The following is a 14,231-nucleotide window of genomic DNA, read 5'->3' as shown; positions in this document are numbered from 1 at the left end:
GTAGTACCAAAATAGTCCTTTAACATCGGTTTAAACAATCCATGCTAAATTCATAATTGCAAACCTACCTTTGATGAAGCAAAGAAAACAAATTAATTGAGAATCTAATAGAAATTAAACCATCTTTTTTACCAAAACGATCTGCTGCTCCTATTAAAAACTGTGAAAGTTGTGTGTTGCAGCATTCTCTCAACATGAATATGCATGAGAGCTAATGCCAGAATTTCTGAGTCTTGGAAAGAAAATACTCTGCTTTCAGAACCTATTTGAGACAATTTTCATTATAATATCACATCTAAAGAAATGTCACATGAGGAAGAAAACAGGAAAGCTCTGACCTCTGGCTTGAGAAGAAGTGGGAACACACTCGGGAAGTGTCACATCACTAAACACTGACTAGGTGTGGCAAGGAAGTATTAACCTCATTGAGCCTGTTACACCACAAACATCCACTCATAGCCATCACAAGCACAAACATTCTTCTGGTTTATAATAAGAGGGCAGATGAGGAATGAGATTCTGGTTTTAATTTCCGTAAGATTTCTAAGAAATTACTTTTGTTAATATTGGATTAAATGTATTGTGGCTTATTTTCCCCTAAAAAAAACATATGGGCGTTGATTTCCGACCATGTTTCAGGGCAAAATTTGCCTTGCATGTTCTGAACAGTAGTATTATCTTTCTCTTCTTCCCCCTCCCGGTAACCTCTTTAGAAAGGGGACATGTTTAACTGCCTATACTGAAGAAAATTCACCACTGTAAAAAGGGCTACCAAAAGATCTCTACCTCCATCTCACATTGCATCTCTTAGTCTTTTGCTCTGGGGTGAATTTCAGTGTTGATGCCCAATTTTGCTGGATACAGCTTTTTTGTAGCTTTTTTTTTGGTGTGCTGGTCTCACAATGAAAATAGCATGAAGCAAAATCAAGATTATCAAAATAGATCCTAAACAGGGAAATGTGCATCCAGAATGAAAGAGCAGGGTCATGAAAACAGCAGTGGGCTGGGTTGAAAGAAACATGTATGGTCCCTATTTCCAGCTTTATTTCTTTTGCTGAGTTACTGAACCTAAGCAGACTTGAATTCTCCAGCAGCCAAAGTGAAGACAATACCAGTATATGTCAGGAGTTTTGTAAAGATGAATGTATTAATGACAGGGAAGTGCCAAAATTTTACAGGAAGGAAGGTAATATAAATATAGTGATATAATGATTTTTTTTAGTAAACTGCTTGCCTTGCTAAAATCCAGCCTTGAATTTACATGGACAATGGAGAAGGTCAGGTTTGGATTCAGATAGCATGGGCTGAGCCTGTCCTCTAGTAAAAGTTGTTATTGTGAAAAACAAATTCCTCACCTAAATAAGATTCAATTGTGTTTCAAACAGTAGTAATGAGGATCGTGACAGGTTTTGATAGTCCATAAAGATTTAGAGGTGATCAATTTGCTAAGAGAAAATGTTTTTCTTTATTGTACTTTACCATACCTTGGGACAATAAGGATTGCCTGTCTTGATTGTATCCCTTTAAGAAATGCAGTTTTGGTTATCCTGCATAATACATGAAGGAATCATTAATCTAAAAGAAAACATGGTTAAAAAATTAATTAGAAGTAGACTTCTAAAACTAAGAGTTCTTACTGAACTCTTGACAAAAGAAAAGCTTTAAATCTAGGCTATTTCTTTGAAAGAGACTTGAAAAGTCTTAAAAGAGTCTTCGAGAGCTCGTGTGTGAGTTAGGAAGAACGGCCAAGACATGTGAACTGGACATCCAAATCAATGAGTTGATTACATTTCTAATGTAATGGGGTGAGAAGCCATATTCTGTTGGCACATCAGAAACTTGCTCAAGGGTTTGTGTCATCAGATTGGAAGCACTATAGTTTTCAGAAGGCAAAAGTGAAGCTGAAGTTATGCCCATCGTGGCCCTGGATAAAGCTGGACACTACTCATAACTTCCAGTGGGACTGAGGCAGGGGGTTGAGGTGATTATAACACTGAAAGGACTTAAAAAAATCCTGGATCTGTGCAAGAAATCCTACTCAGCCTCGAACCTAGTTGTGTTCTCTGTTCCTGAGGACTGGAAACTGAATTCCTGGAGCAACTGCTGGAGGAATTTAGAGGCTGAGTAGGGTTCGTAACATTTGGCCCCAGATCTTGAAATGATTGTAAAGATATTGCTATTTTAGAGCAGATTTCTTTTAAGGCCCTGTATTATTTTTGTTTGATGCAGATGAGGGAACAGAGAGTTCTCTGTGATTAGCTGACATAAGAGAAACTTAGAAACATTTAACATTTCATTTTCTTTCCTTTTTACTTCTCTTTTGCCCCATTTCTGATGTAGGGGTGCTGAGCTGTTTCAGGCTACAATTGTCAAGGCTGTAAAGGCAAGAATTGAAGAGGAAAAAAAATCAATGGATCAACTGAAGAGACAGTATGTTTTTAATGCATTTACATATATGTATATATATATACATGTGCATACATACGTACATATTTAACTGCTTGGTGGTATTTATCTAGCACTTGCTTTTATAGAAATGCTTTACCATTATTAGGATTTTGTTCTGTACCTCCATATTTCTGGAAAAAATTGTTGCATGACTGTTCCTTCTGTTTCATTCGTGGTTTCCCCTCTAGTGTTTGAGTACAAAATGTATGTTTACCTTCACTAATAATATTTTCATTAAGTTTAAGTGTTTAAGTGGCATGGAGATCCTTTCTCTTTATGCAGCCAATAAGTCACTTTGATTTCTCTTGCATGCAGCCAGCATGCTTCTTTTGTAACTGTAGAAAGCTTTCAAAGCTCCTCCACCACCATGCATGAAAAGCTCTTACTGCTTCCTAACCAAGTGTCAAAGCCCACTCCTGACAGCTTCTTCCACACCTGCATAACTGAAGAAACATCAGAAGACTGCAGGGACTGTGTTCCCTACCTGTTTAGAATGACAGAATGATAGAATAGTTTGAGTTGCAAGGGACCTTTTAAAGGTCATCTAGTTCAGCCTCTCTGCAATGAGCAGGGACATCTTCAAGGAGCTCAGGTTGCCCAGAGCCCTGTCCAACCTGACCATGATTGTGTCCAGGGATGGGAACCACTATGTGCTTGATCACACTGTCCATGTCATTGATGAAGACATGAAAAAAAATAGCACTGGACCCCTGAGGGACAGTACTTGTCACTGATGTCAACTGGGACAAAAGAGCTAAAAGGGTGAGGATGTAGCACAAATAGTGCAGGAACAGCTGCATCCCTGATACAGAGTGGCAAGTTTCAGGAAAAGCACTGCATTAGGCAGAAGTCTTTTTTTTTTTTTTTTTTTCTCAGAGCTTCATTTGCTGTGTTGTAACTCCTGACAGCAAGTCTTTCATTTTTAAGTGATAATAGGATAATTGAGTGGGAGTAGGTAAAGCAGTCTTGATAGCAGGCAATCCAGCTCTCACTGAGTAGTGAGTGAACTTCTAGGTTTGATCATTATAGCCAACCCCTTTAGAGCCATGTAACTCCTTATGTTTAAGGGCAGTATTAATGACAGTGTGAACATTTCCCTTAGAAGTGTTGGGGTGTGTGTGTGTATGTGTGTGTGTGTATATTTAACACTTGTTTTTCAGAGTGGGTCAGAAAGGGTGAAGGCATGAATCTAATAATGAATCTACCTTTTGCTAGAATGGATCGCATCAAAGCCAGGCAGCAAAAATACAAGAAGGGTAAAGAGAGAATGCTAAGCATGAACCAGGAGTCCTCAGAGGGGCCGGAGATTCGGAAGGTTTCTGAAGAAGATGACGAAGGTACCATTAGCTACTGTTGTACCATAATTGTAGTTGAGTGCTAAGGATCTAATAGACCTACTAGTCGGACAAGTGATAAATTGTTCTTCAAAACTGTCAGCATGTAGCAAGGTTGTTAGCTAAGTACCAGTTTCAGGCTTGATTCAGCTGAAAAAATCTGTGATTATGTACCATAGAAAGGTTTAGAGAAAATGATTTGCTTTGAGGTTACTTTTGGTTAACTTCAGGCTGTTGGCAAAGAGCTAAATAGCAGAAGATGTTTGTTTAGATAAAAGTAATTATCTATAAACCACAGTGTTACAAATAGGTAGCACCTACATTTTTCCAGCAGTGTTTTCTGGATGCTGTTCTGGATTTTTTTTAGTCACTGAAATGTTTGTATACTTTTAAATGTTGTTTAAAACATGGAAACCAATAAAATGATACCTATCTAGTGTCACATTTCGAGCACCAACCTGGAATCAGCACTTTTGGAGCCTGAAATATAAGGGGATTTGAGATGAGGGAAAATATTTTCTTCTTTAAATTACAGTCAAGTGTGACTGTATGTTTTAAAACACAAAACTCAACTTTTTAGCTGTTTTAGATGGAATGCTGTTTTAACTGCTGCATAAACCAGAGTATTTCTGCTTAGTGGTTATGCTTTTGAATTATTTTAATATTGAATGTACTCAGTAGATCTGACATCTGATATCTCATGAAATTTTAGCTCTTTTGAGAGAAATTAAAAATTATTAATCAGTGTAAGAAACATGTTTCTCATTTTGTAAAATTAATATTTGGACATATTTTATTTTAGGAGAAGCAGACAAAGAGAAAGCCAAGGGCAAAAAAAAGCTGTGGTGGCGGCCTTGGGTTGATCATGCTTCCAGTAGGTTTTCTCAATCATCTTACAAATATGTGGATTTAACCCTTATATCCTTGACCAGAATTAAGGCATTTCCATGACCTGTTTTTTTTGTGCCTGATTTTCTGACTGTGACTTGATAGAAGGCTTGTTTTTCTCAACACATGGTTTCTACTTCCCAATCTTCAAGGAGTTTAACCATATTTTGATCTTCTGTGTGTTGGAAGCATAACTAACCCATGATACTTTGAGCATTCTTAGAAAAATATCAGATCAGATAAATATGTGCCAAAAAGAATCTTATTTGATCTCAAAAGTCTCAACTCCCCCCTACTGCAGAGCAAAATATATTTAAAAAATCTGAATATGAAAGATTGCCAATGCATTCTAAGATTAGTCATAACTTCTTTTTCATATATGCACATCATACATCTTTTTTTATTGTTCATCAGTCATTTTCATGTCAGCTGTAGAAACCTGAGTACCACAGTAAAGCAGCAAGACTACTCTCAGGACTAGGCTGTGTAGAGCTCCACATCTCTCTGATCACACTTTAATGTATTGTTGATGCCAGTTGTTTTGCTATTTCCATTTTTTTGTGTGTTTATCTGAGAGTAAAAATATCTCCAGCGTTGTGCACAAGAAATTATTAACCTGTGTCATTGTTGCATTATGATATTTTAATTTGTTTGTAGCCCAGTCCAAGCATGTGATAGAGTTCATCGCTACATTATGGATTAGGTAAAAAAAGAAAACTGCATAGGCTGCAGTCTCAAATCAAGTTTAATTTGACCGAATCTTTGTTGAATGAAATCAGACTTGAGCTATTTAATAACCTCTGAAGATTTAAAAAAGTGCTCAAATGTATAGCACTGACCAGAGTGAAATCACAGAATGATAGAATATGCTGAGCTGGAAGGGACCCATCAGAATCATCGAGTCCAACTCCTGGCCCTGTGCAGGACATCCCAAATATCACACCATGTGCCTGAGAGCATTTTCCAAGTGCTTCTTGACCTCTCTCAGGCTTGGTGCTGCGACCACTTTCCTGGGGGGCCTGTTCCGGTGCCCAAACATCCTCTGTGTTAAAAACTTTTTCCTGATATCCAACCTAAACCTCCCCCGACTCAGCTTCATGCCATTAAAAGTATGAATGTCTATATTGTGCCTATTCTTTTAGTTTAAAAGAGTTACTCCAAGTCATAATTTTACACATCTACATACTGCTTCATTTACCTATGTATATTTATTTATAACTCTAGCAGTATTTAACAGAACATAGTATGTTTGTTTCTATCAAGTCACAAGTAAACTGTGCCTCTACTTTTATTTTACTAAAGGGCACACTGCCACTTTAGAGAGACCTATCCCTTTTCAAAAATCTTATGAAAATAAACTTCTTGCCCTGTAGTTTCATTAAGAATAACAATGATAAAACAGATCAAAACTATAATTTGTGAGTTTTTACTACAGAATTTCAAGCTATGGTGATTTTGAAGGAATGGGATATAGTCTCTTTTTTATTCATCACTGGTTTCTTAGTAAGAAGAACTGCACAAAGAGAGACATTGACTTTGGCTTTTACTTGTTTCACCCTCATTATTTAATGTTCTTAGATGGCAACTTTCATTTTGTTATTTAAATATTGAACATTCTTGAAATTATTTACTGCAATAATGCAAAACCTTGTGGGAAACATCACAGACCCTGATCCTACAATCAGTGGTTGCCTGTCATGTGACTTGCACCCACACTCACTGAAACATGGCACTGATAGTAGATGTTCACAAGCATGCAAACTGGTAATGGACTGATATTCCCTATGCATTGTTTTTGATACACTACTGTAACTGCAGCATTCTGATGCACGTGGCTGTTCATATCAGTAAATGGGTTTGTGGCTGTGGCTGTATATGTGTGTATATTGAAGTCACTTAATCTTCAAGTTTTATGCCAATTCTGAGGTTTAATTTAGATTTTTATTGTTATTTTGATATCAATTGTTATAATTCTATTGTATAACAATTCTATTGTTATAATTCTTATTTTGTATACCATAGCAATTAAAACAGTCATGAATTTGGGTCAGAGCAGAACAGATAAGGAAGGTATAGTTCCTCCTGTGCCTGTGGATTATTTGTGGAACCTCGCAGAGACCAGCAGGAGTTAGGACCACATGCTCTGAGGTCCTTATATTCTCCTGAGGCACAAAGTTGTGTCTGATGTAGTGCAAAAGATGGTTCTTGCAGCTGGTCTCAGGAGCTCTTTCCCTCTGGGCACAAGCAGATGAGATTATGCTTTGTCCTACATGGCTCCTCTGCTGCCTCCTCTATCTCATCCCACAGGAAAAGCCTGTTAAGTCCCTTTTCTCAGTAGGAGGAAGTCACATTTTGCAGTAAGAGAGGGGTCTCCCAAGTCCAGGCTGGCCATGAATTGTCTTACTAGTAAAATTTGGTCTCATTAGGAATCCCTGTAGATGACCAAGAGACCAGGTACTCCATTTTGATGTGTGCAAGAATGCATTATTGCATTATTGCTATTCAATCATACCTCCCTCTTCCGCTGTAAAAGAGGTGTAACTGCTACATTATAGTGTCCCCTCAGATACACTTTAACCTAAAAATTTTGGAGAGAGATCAATGTAGATTTGTTGTCTGCCATCTCAGGCGTTCCAAGTCTGACAGAGTGCCACTGTGAGCCTTTAAAAAACTGCAGTGCAGTAAAGTAGACAACCCTAGATATCAGACCTTATCCAGCTGATCTTCTGTGTGGACAATTTCTCTTGCTGACTACAGGATATTTTTTTATTAAAAAGAACTGCAGACTACTGGCTCTTAACATGCTTTCATCTCTCCAATGCATTTAAAATGGGCATTCTTGGAAGGCCGAGTACCGAATAATTCATTTGCTTCATGCAGGAAATTTCCAAACTTTCTTACCACCTCAGTGCAGCAATTAGTACTGCTGAAGTGGACTTTCTGTCCCTCTGCAGAACAATCATTGAAGTTAAAAGTCATAACTAGGCACATGAGGCACAAAATTCCCTCTGAGAGGGAGTTTTAGATGCCAAAGTCATGATCCAAAGAGTTCTGGCAAATTTCACAGTGTACTTACTCTGAGGTTTCTACAGTAGAAAGATCTGTGTAGAAGTCAAGGTATGATTGAATTAAAGCAATTGTTACTTTTCCAGAGACCTATAATGAGGGTTAAATATAATTTTATATAAATATGTATTGCTTTATATATCCAGATTTCATCTAAGTAACCATTCCTTTAAATATTTCAGCTTAAATGTGGAAATTACTTACCAGTTTTCATTGCTGAATGTAATGCTGTGATTTTTATTTTTCTCTTGCTCATTACCTTATTTTTGATTTCCTTTGTTTCCCTTGTTCATTCATGTAGGCCTGTTGCCATCTGAGAAATAAAAATTTCTGCTTCTGTTCAAGGATATAAGGCCTAGCTTAATCACTGTGCATCTATACTGTATCAAGGTTTCAGAATCTTTCTGAATCCATGGGCAAAAAATTGAAACTTGTTTGCAATCATGTTAGTAGAATTCAAGTGATTTGTTTTAAACAAGCCAAGGTTTTCCATTACCTCATCAAAGCTTAAATGTTTGAAGAAAGTATTAACCATCCCATTGCATAGTTTAAAGGATGACTCTGTGTTTTAAAGAGAAGTTCTGTATTTTTTGTCCAGTGGTACTGTTCATGTAAGTTCATTTACTTACCTGCTGGGCTTCTTTTACTCCCTCAGATGATCATCAGTCCCCAATTAATTAAGACTTAATTGCCATTTTTTTTCCAAAAAGTTTAATCCTTGTAACTTAATATACTTCAATCTTTTTCTTTACATTTTCTTCTCATGGTGATGTTTTCCTTAATTCTTGTATAGTTCTTATTCATGCCCAAAATATCACAAACTAACATCAAATAGATAGACTGAGACCTTTTCATCTCTCGCTTGTTCTCTATTTTCACCTCTCATAGTTATGAATTTTTAAATGACTGGCTGTTCATAGGTTTTGGGGGAGTTGAGACTAGAACTTTTCAGAAAAATAAGAAGATATTTTGTTTCACTTAGTGGTCAGAAGTGGAAATTATTATTTGTTTGAGACGGATAGTGAAGAGGAAGAGGAAGAGGAGAAAAAGGAAGAGGAGGAGCCTCGAAAAAAATCCGCATTTCAGGTACTTTGTGGTAATTTTTAGTTGACATCTGGAAAAAAATGTAGGTTTCCCATAACACAGCCACATATGTTAAAGCTGCCAGTACCTCTAGAGTAGTCCTGAAAAGTATTGGAAATCACATTTCTTGCCAACTTAAAATGCAAGTTTGCCCACTTTAAGCATTGCCAAATACCTGCAGAAACTATAGTGGAGTCATATCTTCACTCACTTATTCCCGAAGATAACAAAAATACAGAAAAACAAAAGTTAAGAATCAGAGCAATAAAGACAATTGCCTCTGGTGCTGCTACACAATGCCTCTGGTGGTTTACTGGTTTTAAGCAGACGTTATCCTTCCTTGAAGAAATGATCCCCAAAATAAGCAATTTTCCATGGAGAAGAATTCGTACTTAGTAAAAAAAAATATTATTGATCCTAGTGGGCAGGAGAAATATGTCCTTGAGTTAGAAAGAGCTTAACATTTAAAATTATACATAATTTCTTTCTTTCTTTTTCAAGACAGTGTTAATTTATATATTTGCATTTTAAGTGACAGACTGCATTGATGTAAGAGGATATTGTAATATTAGAAAGATATCTGCAGTTTATTATCTGGGCTCCTCAATAGATTGGTGTTAGACAGTACCAGATACTGAATGCAGCGGCTTAAGCTGAAGAACTTGGGTGAAGAAGTAAGTGAAATTCTCATGAATCTAGGATTGCTTTTGTCTTTATAATATTAAAGCTTTACTTGTGGAAGAATTTTCAGAAACTCTACAGAACATTTTTGGATCTGTAACTTTAAAAGCTTGGCTGAACAGGTAGCTTTTTGCAGAGTAGTATTCCCATCCAGATGAAAGCTCATGTCACTGCAGAGCTGGTACGTTACTAAAAGTTCAACCCAAGCAAGAGCAGGAAACTGCCTCCATGCTCTTTTATTCCTTAAGCAAAAACTTTTAAACAAAGCTTCCCAGACACCATTACTGAATTATAAGAAGATTTTTTTTATTTAATTCATTAATACAATGTGTCTTCTTTATATACTTACACTACATTACATTACCAGTTGATTACATTTGATAAGCTGCCTGCATGGTCATGACAGGGAAAAAGATTTTCTGACCTCAATAAGGGCAAAAAAAATCTGGATCAAAGCAATGTGATAAGTAAGTTTTATTTTCTACTATTTATGCTATATTTTTAATATTTTGCATTTAACTTACCTTGGACCATAGAAATGGCTCATGAATTTCTAGGTCATTTTTCTTTCTGGGTTTCATGCAGGTATAGAGGAAAGTTTGCATTCTTCTTTGTGCTGACTTTTTAAAAATTGGTGACAACATTTTGTTCAGACGTGCTGGTGCCAAGCACTGAAATTTTAAAGAGTTCTGAACTTGAGGTCAGAAGCTAACAAGATTCTTTCATTTACTCTGAGATTTGGGGGTTTTTTTCATCTCAGTCCTGAAACTATTAATTTGAGGATGAAGGATCTGTTCATTATTTCAAAATTCTGGTCAGATGCATAGGTGGCCTGTAATATGTGCAATATGTGCAACATGAAGGTGTTTGGTGGCTTTATATAGGTAGAGACTTGCATAGAGCAGAAAATTGCTTTGTTCATCATTTGGTCAACGAACCTTATTCACCTTCCATCACCATGGTCTTAATAAAAATACTAGGAAAGTGAATGTTGTTGTAGATTGTGTTAAAGAATTATTTATGATTTATGGTTTTCCTTTCAGTGTAAATTGTGTGCAATAATCTCTTCAAGGGTTGACTTGGAGATTTCATATATTAGAGACTTCAGTCAGTTACAATTCGTCTTATTGAAATTTTAATGTGAACATCCTAAATAATTTTTTGTTCATATCAAAGTTTATGAATGTAAATTTGTTCTTAATAATCTACATACAGTAATTCAATAGATTCTTTTTATTAATACTTTCTTCTTTTTTACTAATCATTCTTGCTTTGTCCTTCTTTATAGAGAGCTATTGGAAAATTTGCTTCAGCCATTTTAGCCTTGCCAAAGTCTATCATTAAACTACCTAAAACTATTCTTCAGTATTTAATCAAAGCAGCAAAGGTACCTGACATTTTGCAAACGCTCAGTATGTGACTCATCCCATAGTTCCTGATGTAATGTCCTGATCTGCATTTTTCCTCTTATATGGATGTTTAAAAAACATAGTGACAGTTAAAGCTTTGTTCCTAATAAATGCAATACATTTCATAATTTCGGAGTGGTCAAGACACAAGCAAAGTGGTCTATCTTTTTTTAAGTGTAACCAGAGAGAAAATGCAGACCCAAATTCTTATTTTCTTCTGATACTGATATACAAGATGGTCACATCAATTTGCATGTATCTTATGGACACTGTGGTAATTGATCTCAGAAAGCTGGTAAAAGGTTTGTAAAATACACATTCTGCTCCAAACCCCTTTTTAGCTCTCTACTTTTCTGCCGTTTATCATCATAAAAAAGATTTGTGCCTCTTCTCTCTTGTCCTCCTTGAATACATGTAACATTTCCTCCCTTTGAGCACTATGTATCATTTTACACTCCATAACAGATATTTGTAAAGAGTGTGTGTTACAGATGGAGCATACCAGCTCCAAAGCCTAAAAGATACTGAACTGAAAGGTTGTCCAGTGGTAAAAATCTTGACTGTATGCACACAGTCTGCTCTTAAAAAAATTATAAATCAAATGCCTTCTCTTAATTCTAATTTTTTGTCTCCTTCCTAGTCTGTCTTTTACTTCTAATTTCTTCATTCACACTATAACTGTGGCTAGCGTACACTTTCATAGTTAACTACAACAGGAGATGCTGACAATCTCTAATTTTCAGTAAGTTAAAAGTATTTTTCCCTTTTACATTCATTTAATGTCAGTTTGACCATAAAAAAAAAAAAGCCTTTTATCTTCCAAAGAAATTTGCATAGGAAAATTTTAAAACTATAAATAAACCAAATAGAAATTCTACCATTCTGTCCTGTGAGGGGCAGTTCCAGCTTCACTGAGATACACATGTCGTTATCATTGTCTGCATGTTTGTCTTGTGAATTAATAGAGCTGGTTTGTTACTGTGCTTTTTCAGCTGCATGCCTGAATCTGTGTGCTGCCCTGCCCTGTCTCTGTTGTCAGCCCGTGTTGCTTAGAAATAGAAGACAATGCAGTGCCAATTGAAGATGACTACCATTTTTCAATGAAAACCATAAAATGAAAAAAAGAACATCTTTTGTCCTGTAGAGTTGTGAAGAAGATAAAGTTACTTTAGTTTCTGTTATTTACATACATATGGAGTAAAAAATATGAACTTTACTGCTTTTTTTTTTCCTGTAGCCTTTCTTCACAGCTTAAGCAGAACTATTAAAAACTTACTTTTCAGTAGCTTTTTTTACTTTAATTTTTTTCCCACTGGTATAGCATTTATAAGTATTTTGGGCCAATTTTACACTTCATGCAGTCATACAGGTCAACAGACTGTTGATCTGAGTGAGTGCTGTGAGCAGAATTTGATCCCATAAATCCCCCTTGATAAATAGGTAAGTATTACTGTCTTCCTTTTACGGCTGGAAAACCCGCAGCAGAAGGATTCATAAGTGACTTATCTGAAGCAACAAAGACAGGCATTGTCAAGATCAATGCAATTTGATGAATTCCTGACTGCCAGGTTTGGGACTTTGTATAGATAACAAATCCATAAATATTCCACTGGGATCTACAGAGAGGAAAAAAATATCTTAACTATGAAAAATACACCAATACCTTTACAGAGATATCTCTACATCTTTTGATGCTTTAGTTAGTTGATTGCAGCACTTTCAAAGTTTCCATTACTCTACATCTTGCCTGTAAAATGGTAAAATAGGAATACAGAATTAAATGGAGATATTCAGATGAGGTAGCCCATATGCACAACAAGGTATTAAGTCCCAAAGTTCAGAATGTGAATTTCTGTGGGTTCTAATGAAACTTGGTTCACCCACAAATATTTTCACATTTGGTTTTATACTTACAAAAATAGCACATGAAAACTCAGCAGATCTGCAGTGGAGTTGTTTGATTTGGGATTAAAAATATTTTCTTACCTCTGCAGATCTGAATGCATTTACTTGAATTATATAGTGCTGCTTGTGGCTTATTCTATGGCTTACTCTCAGAACGTGAAGAACCTTGAAATAAATGAGTTTTTCCCCTCCAGTTTGTTTATCAGGCCTGGATTACTGACCCTAAAACAGCTCTACGACAGAGGCGCAAAGAGAAGAAAAGTTTTGGGAAAGAGAAACGAAGGCGAAAGGGGTCTGGGGATGGTATGTAGTCTTTTGCATTTTAAAAAATATATTAAATATTACCTGTTCCTGCTAGTGGAAGGCAGCTGAGCTTTAGGGGGCAAGTGCTCTCAGTTCTGATTAGGAACTGGAAAAATGAGTTTAACTTTGGCTGGTGGTCTTTCCCTGCACCACCCCACGACAAGGTCAGCCATAGCCATGTCCTTCTGTTCTGCATAATACACATTGAGGGAGATAAAGGAGAAGACAAGATCTGTGTATTTCCATGGAGTTGCAAGACACATGCCCAGAACTTTTGGTAAATAGGAAAATTCAACACACTGCAGAACACTTTAGCTATATGAAAACATTTGCGGGAGTACTTGCAATAGAAAGCCGTAACCCTTTGAAGATGTAACTTTATAAAGCCAAAAACCTGGTAGTTAACAGCATTACTTCAGAATATAGGAGTGTAAATGCCAGGTGTTTGCCCAGAAACAGGCAGAGCAAGGACATTACACTTTAACTCCCTCACCTCATAAAAAGCTTTAACTCTTTATCTTTTCTGTCCAGACTTTTCTAGAGTTGGTCAAAGTCACTTGTTTTGATGGTAAATTCATGTGTATTCGAGGGAAAGGTGTTGAAGAACAGTTTCATGAGGGAGTTCAAGAGCTGTAGTTCAAGTGGAGCTGTAAGAAATATTCTATGAAATAGCCACACATTATTTTTTTGGCCACATTTCCTGAAGAAATGTTGTTCCCTAAAGAAGTCTGAATTGATATGTGGGGAAGAATATCTAGAAATATTTTTCACTCTCCATGATGTACTCATTAAGAATGCAAATATCCATGAACCCCTAAATTCAGAGAGAATTCAGTACGTAGCAAAAGGAAAACATGCAAATGTTAATAGGGTTTTACTGGCACTTTTAAATCATTCGTGCCTCTGAAAAAAATCAGTTTATAGGTGGTTTACATATCTTCATATTTTTCTCCTTTTTTAACAAGAAAATAGAAATTCAAAAGCTTTTCTGGTCAGTATAGATGGGGAAGAAGGGAATACAGGCTGAATCAGCCAGACCTTTCCTCATTTTGGCATCTTCACCCAAAAAAAGAAGGAGCTTTATAACTGGGCTGCTGCCACTGAAGCTGCAGCT

The 14,231-nt window shown here is 36.3% G+C and overlaps 1 protein-coding gene across 2 annotated transcripts in view; it reads left to right on the top strand.

Moving 5' to 3' along the window:
- PIEZO2 (piezo type mechanosensitive ion channel component 2) overlaps positions 1-14,231 on the top strand; it is a 297,287-nt gene that overhangs the window by 245,541 nt on the left and 37,515 nt on the right. For both annotated transcript variants that reach the window (XM_027650978.1, XM_027650979.1), the window contains 5 exons: positions 2,341-2,430; positions 3,664-3,785; positions 4,585-4,656; positions 8,719-8,822; positions 13,009-13,117. In XM_027650978.1, coding sequence (XP_027506779.1) covers positions 2,341-2,430; positions 3,664-3,785; positions 4,585-4,656; positions 8,719-8,822; positions 13,009-13,117 — 497 coding nt within the window. The remainder of the gene's footprint in view (positions 1-2,340; positions 2,431-3,663; positions 3,786-4,584; positions 4,657-8,718; positions 8,823-13,008; positions 13,118-14,231) is intronic.

The sequence above is a fragment of the Corapipo altera genome, unplaced genomic scaffold, assembly GCF_003945725.1.
Source record: "Corapipo altera isolate COAL_440 unplaced genomic scaffold, ASM394572v1 24, whole genome shotgun sequence".
Classification (NCBI taxonomy): domain Eukaryota; kingdom Metazoa; phylum Chordata; class Aves; order Passeriformes; family Pipridae; genus Corapipo; species Corapipo altera.
This window is presented reverse-complemented; position numbering and strand designations above follow the sequence as displayed.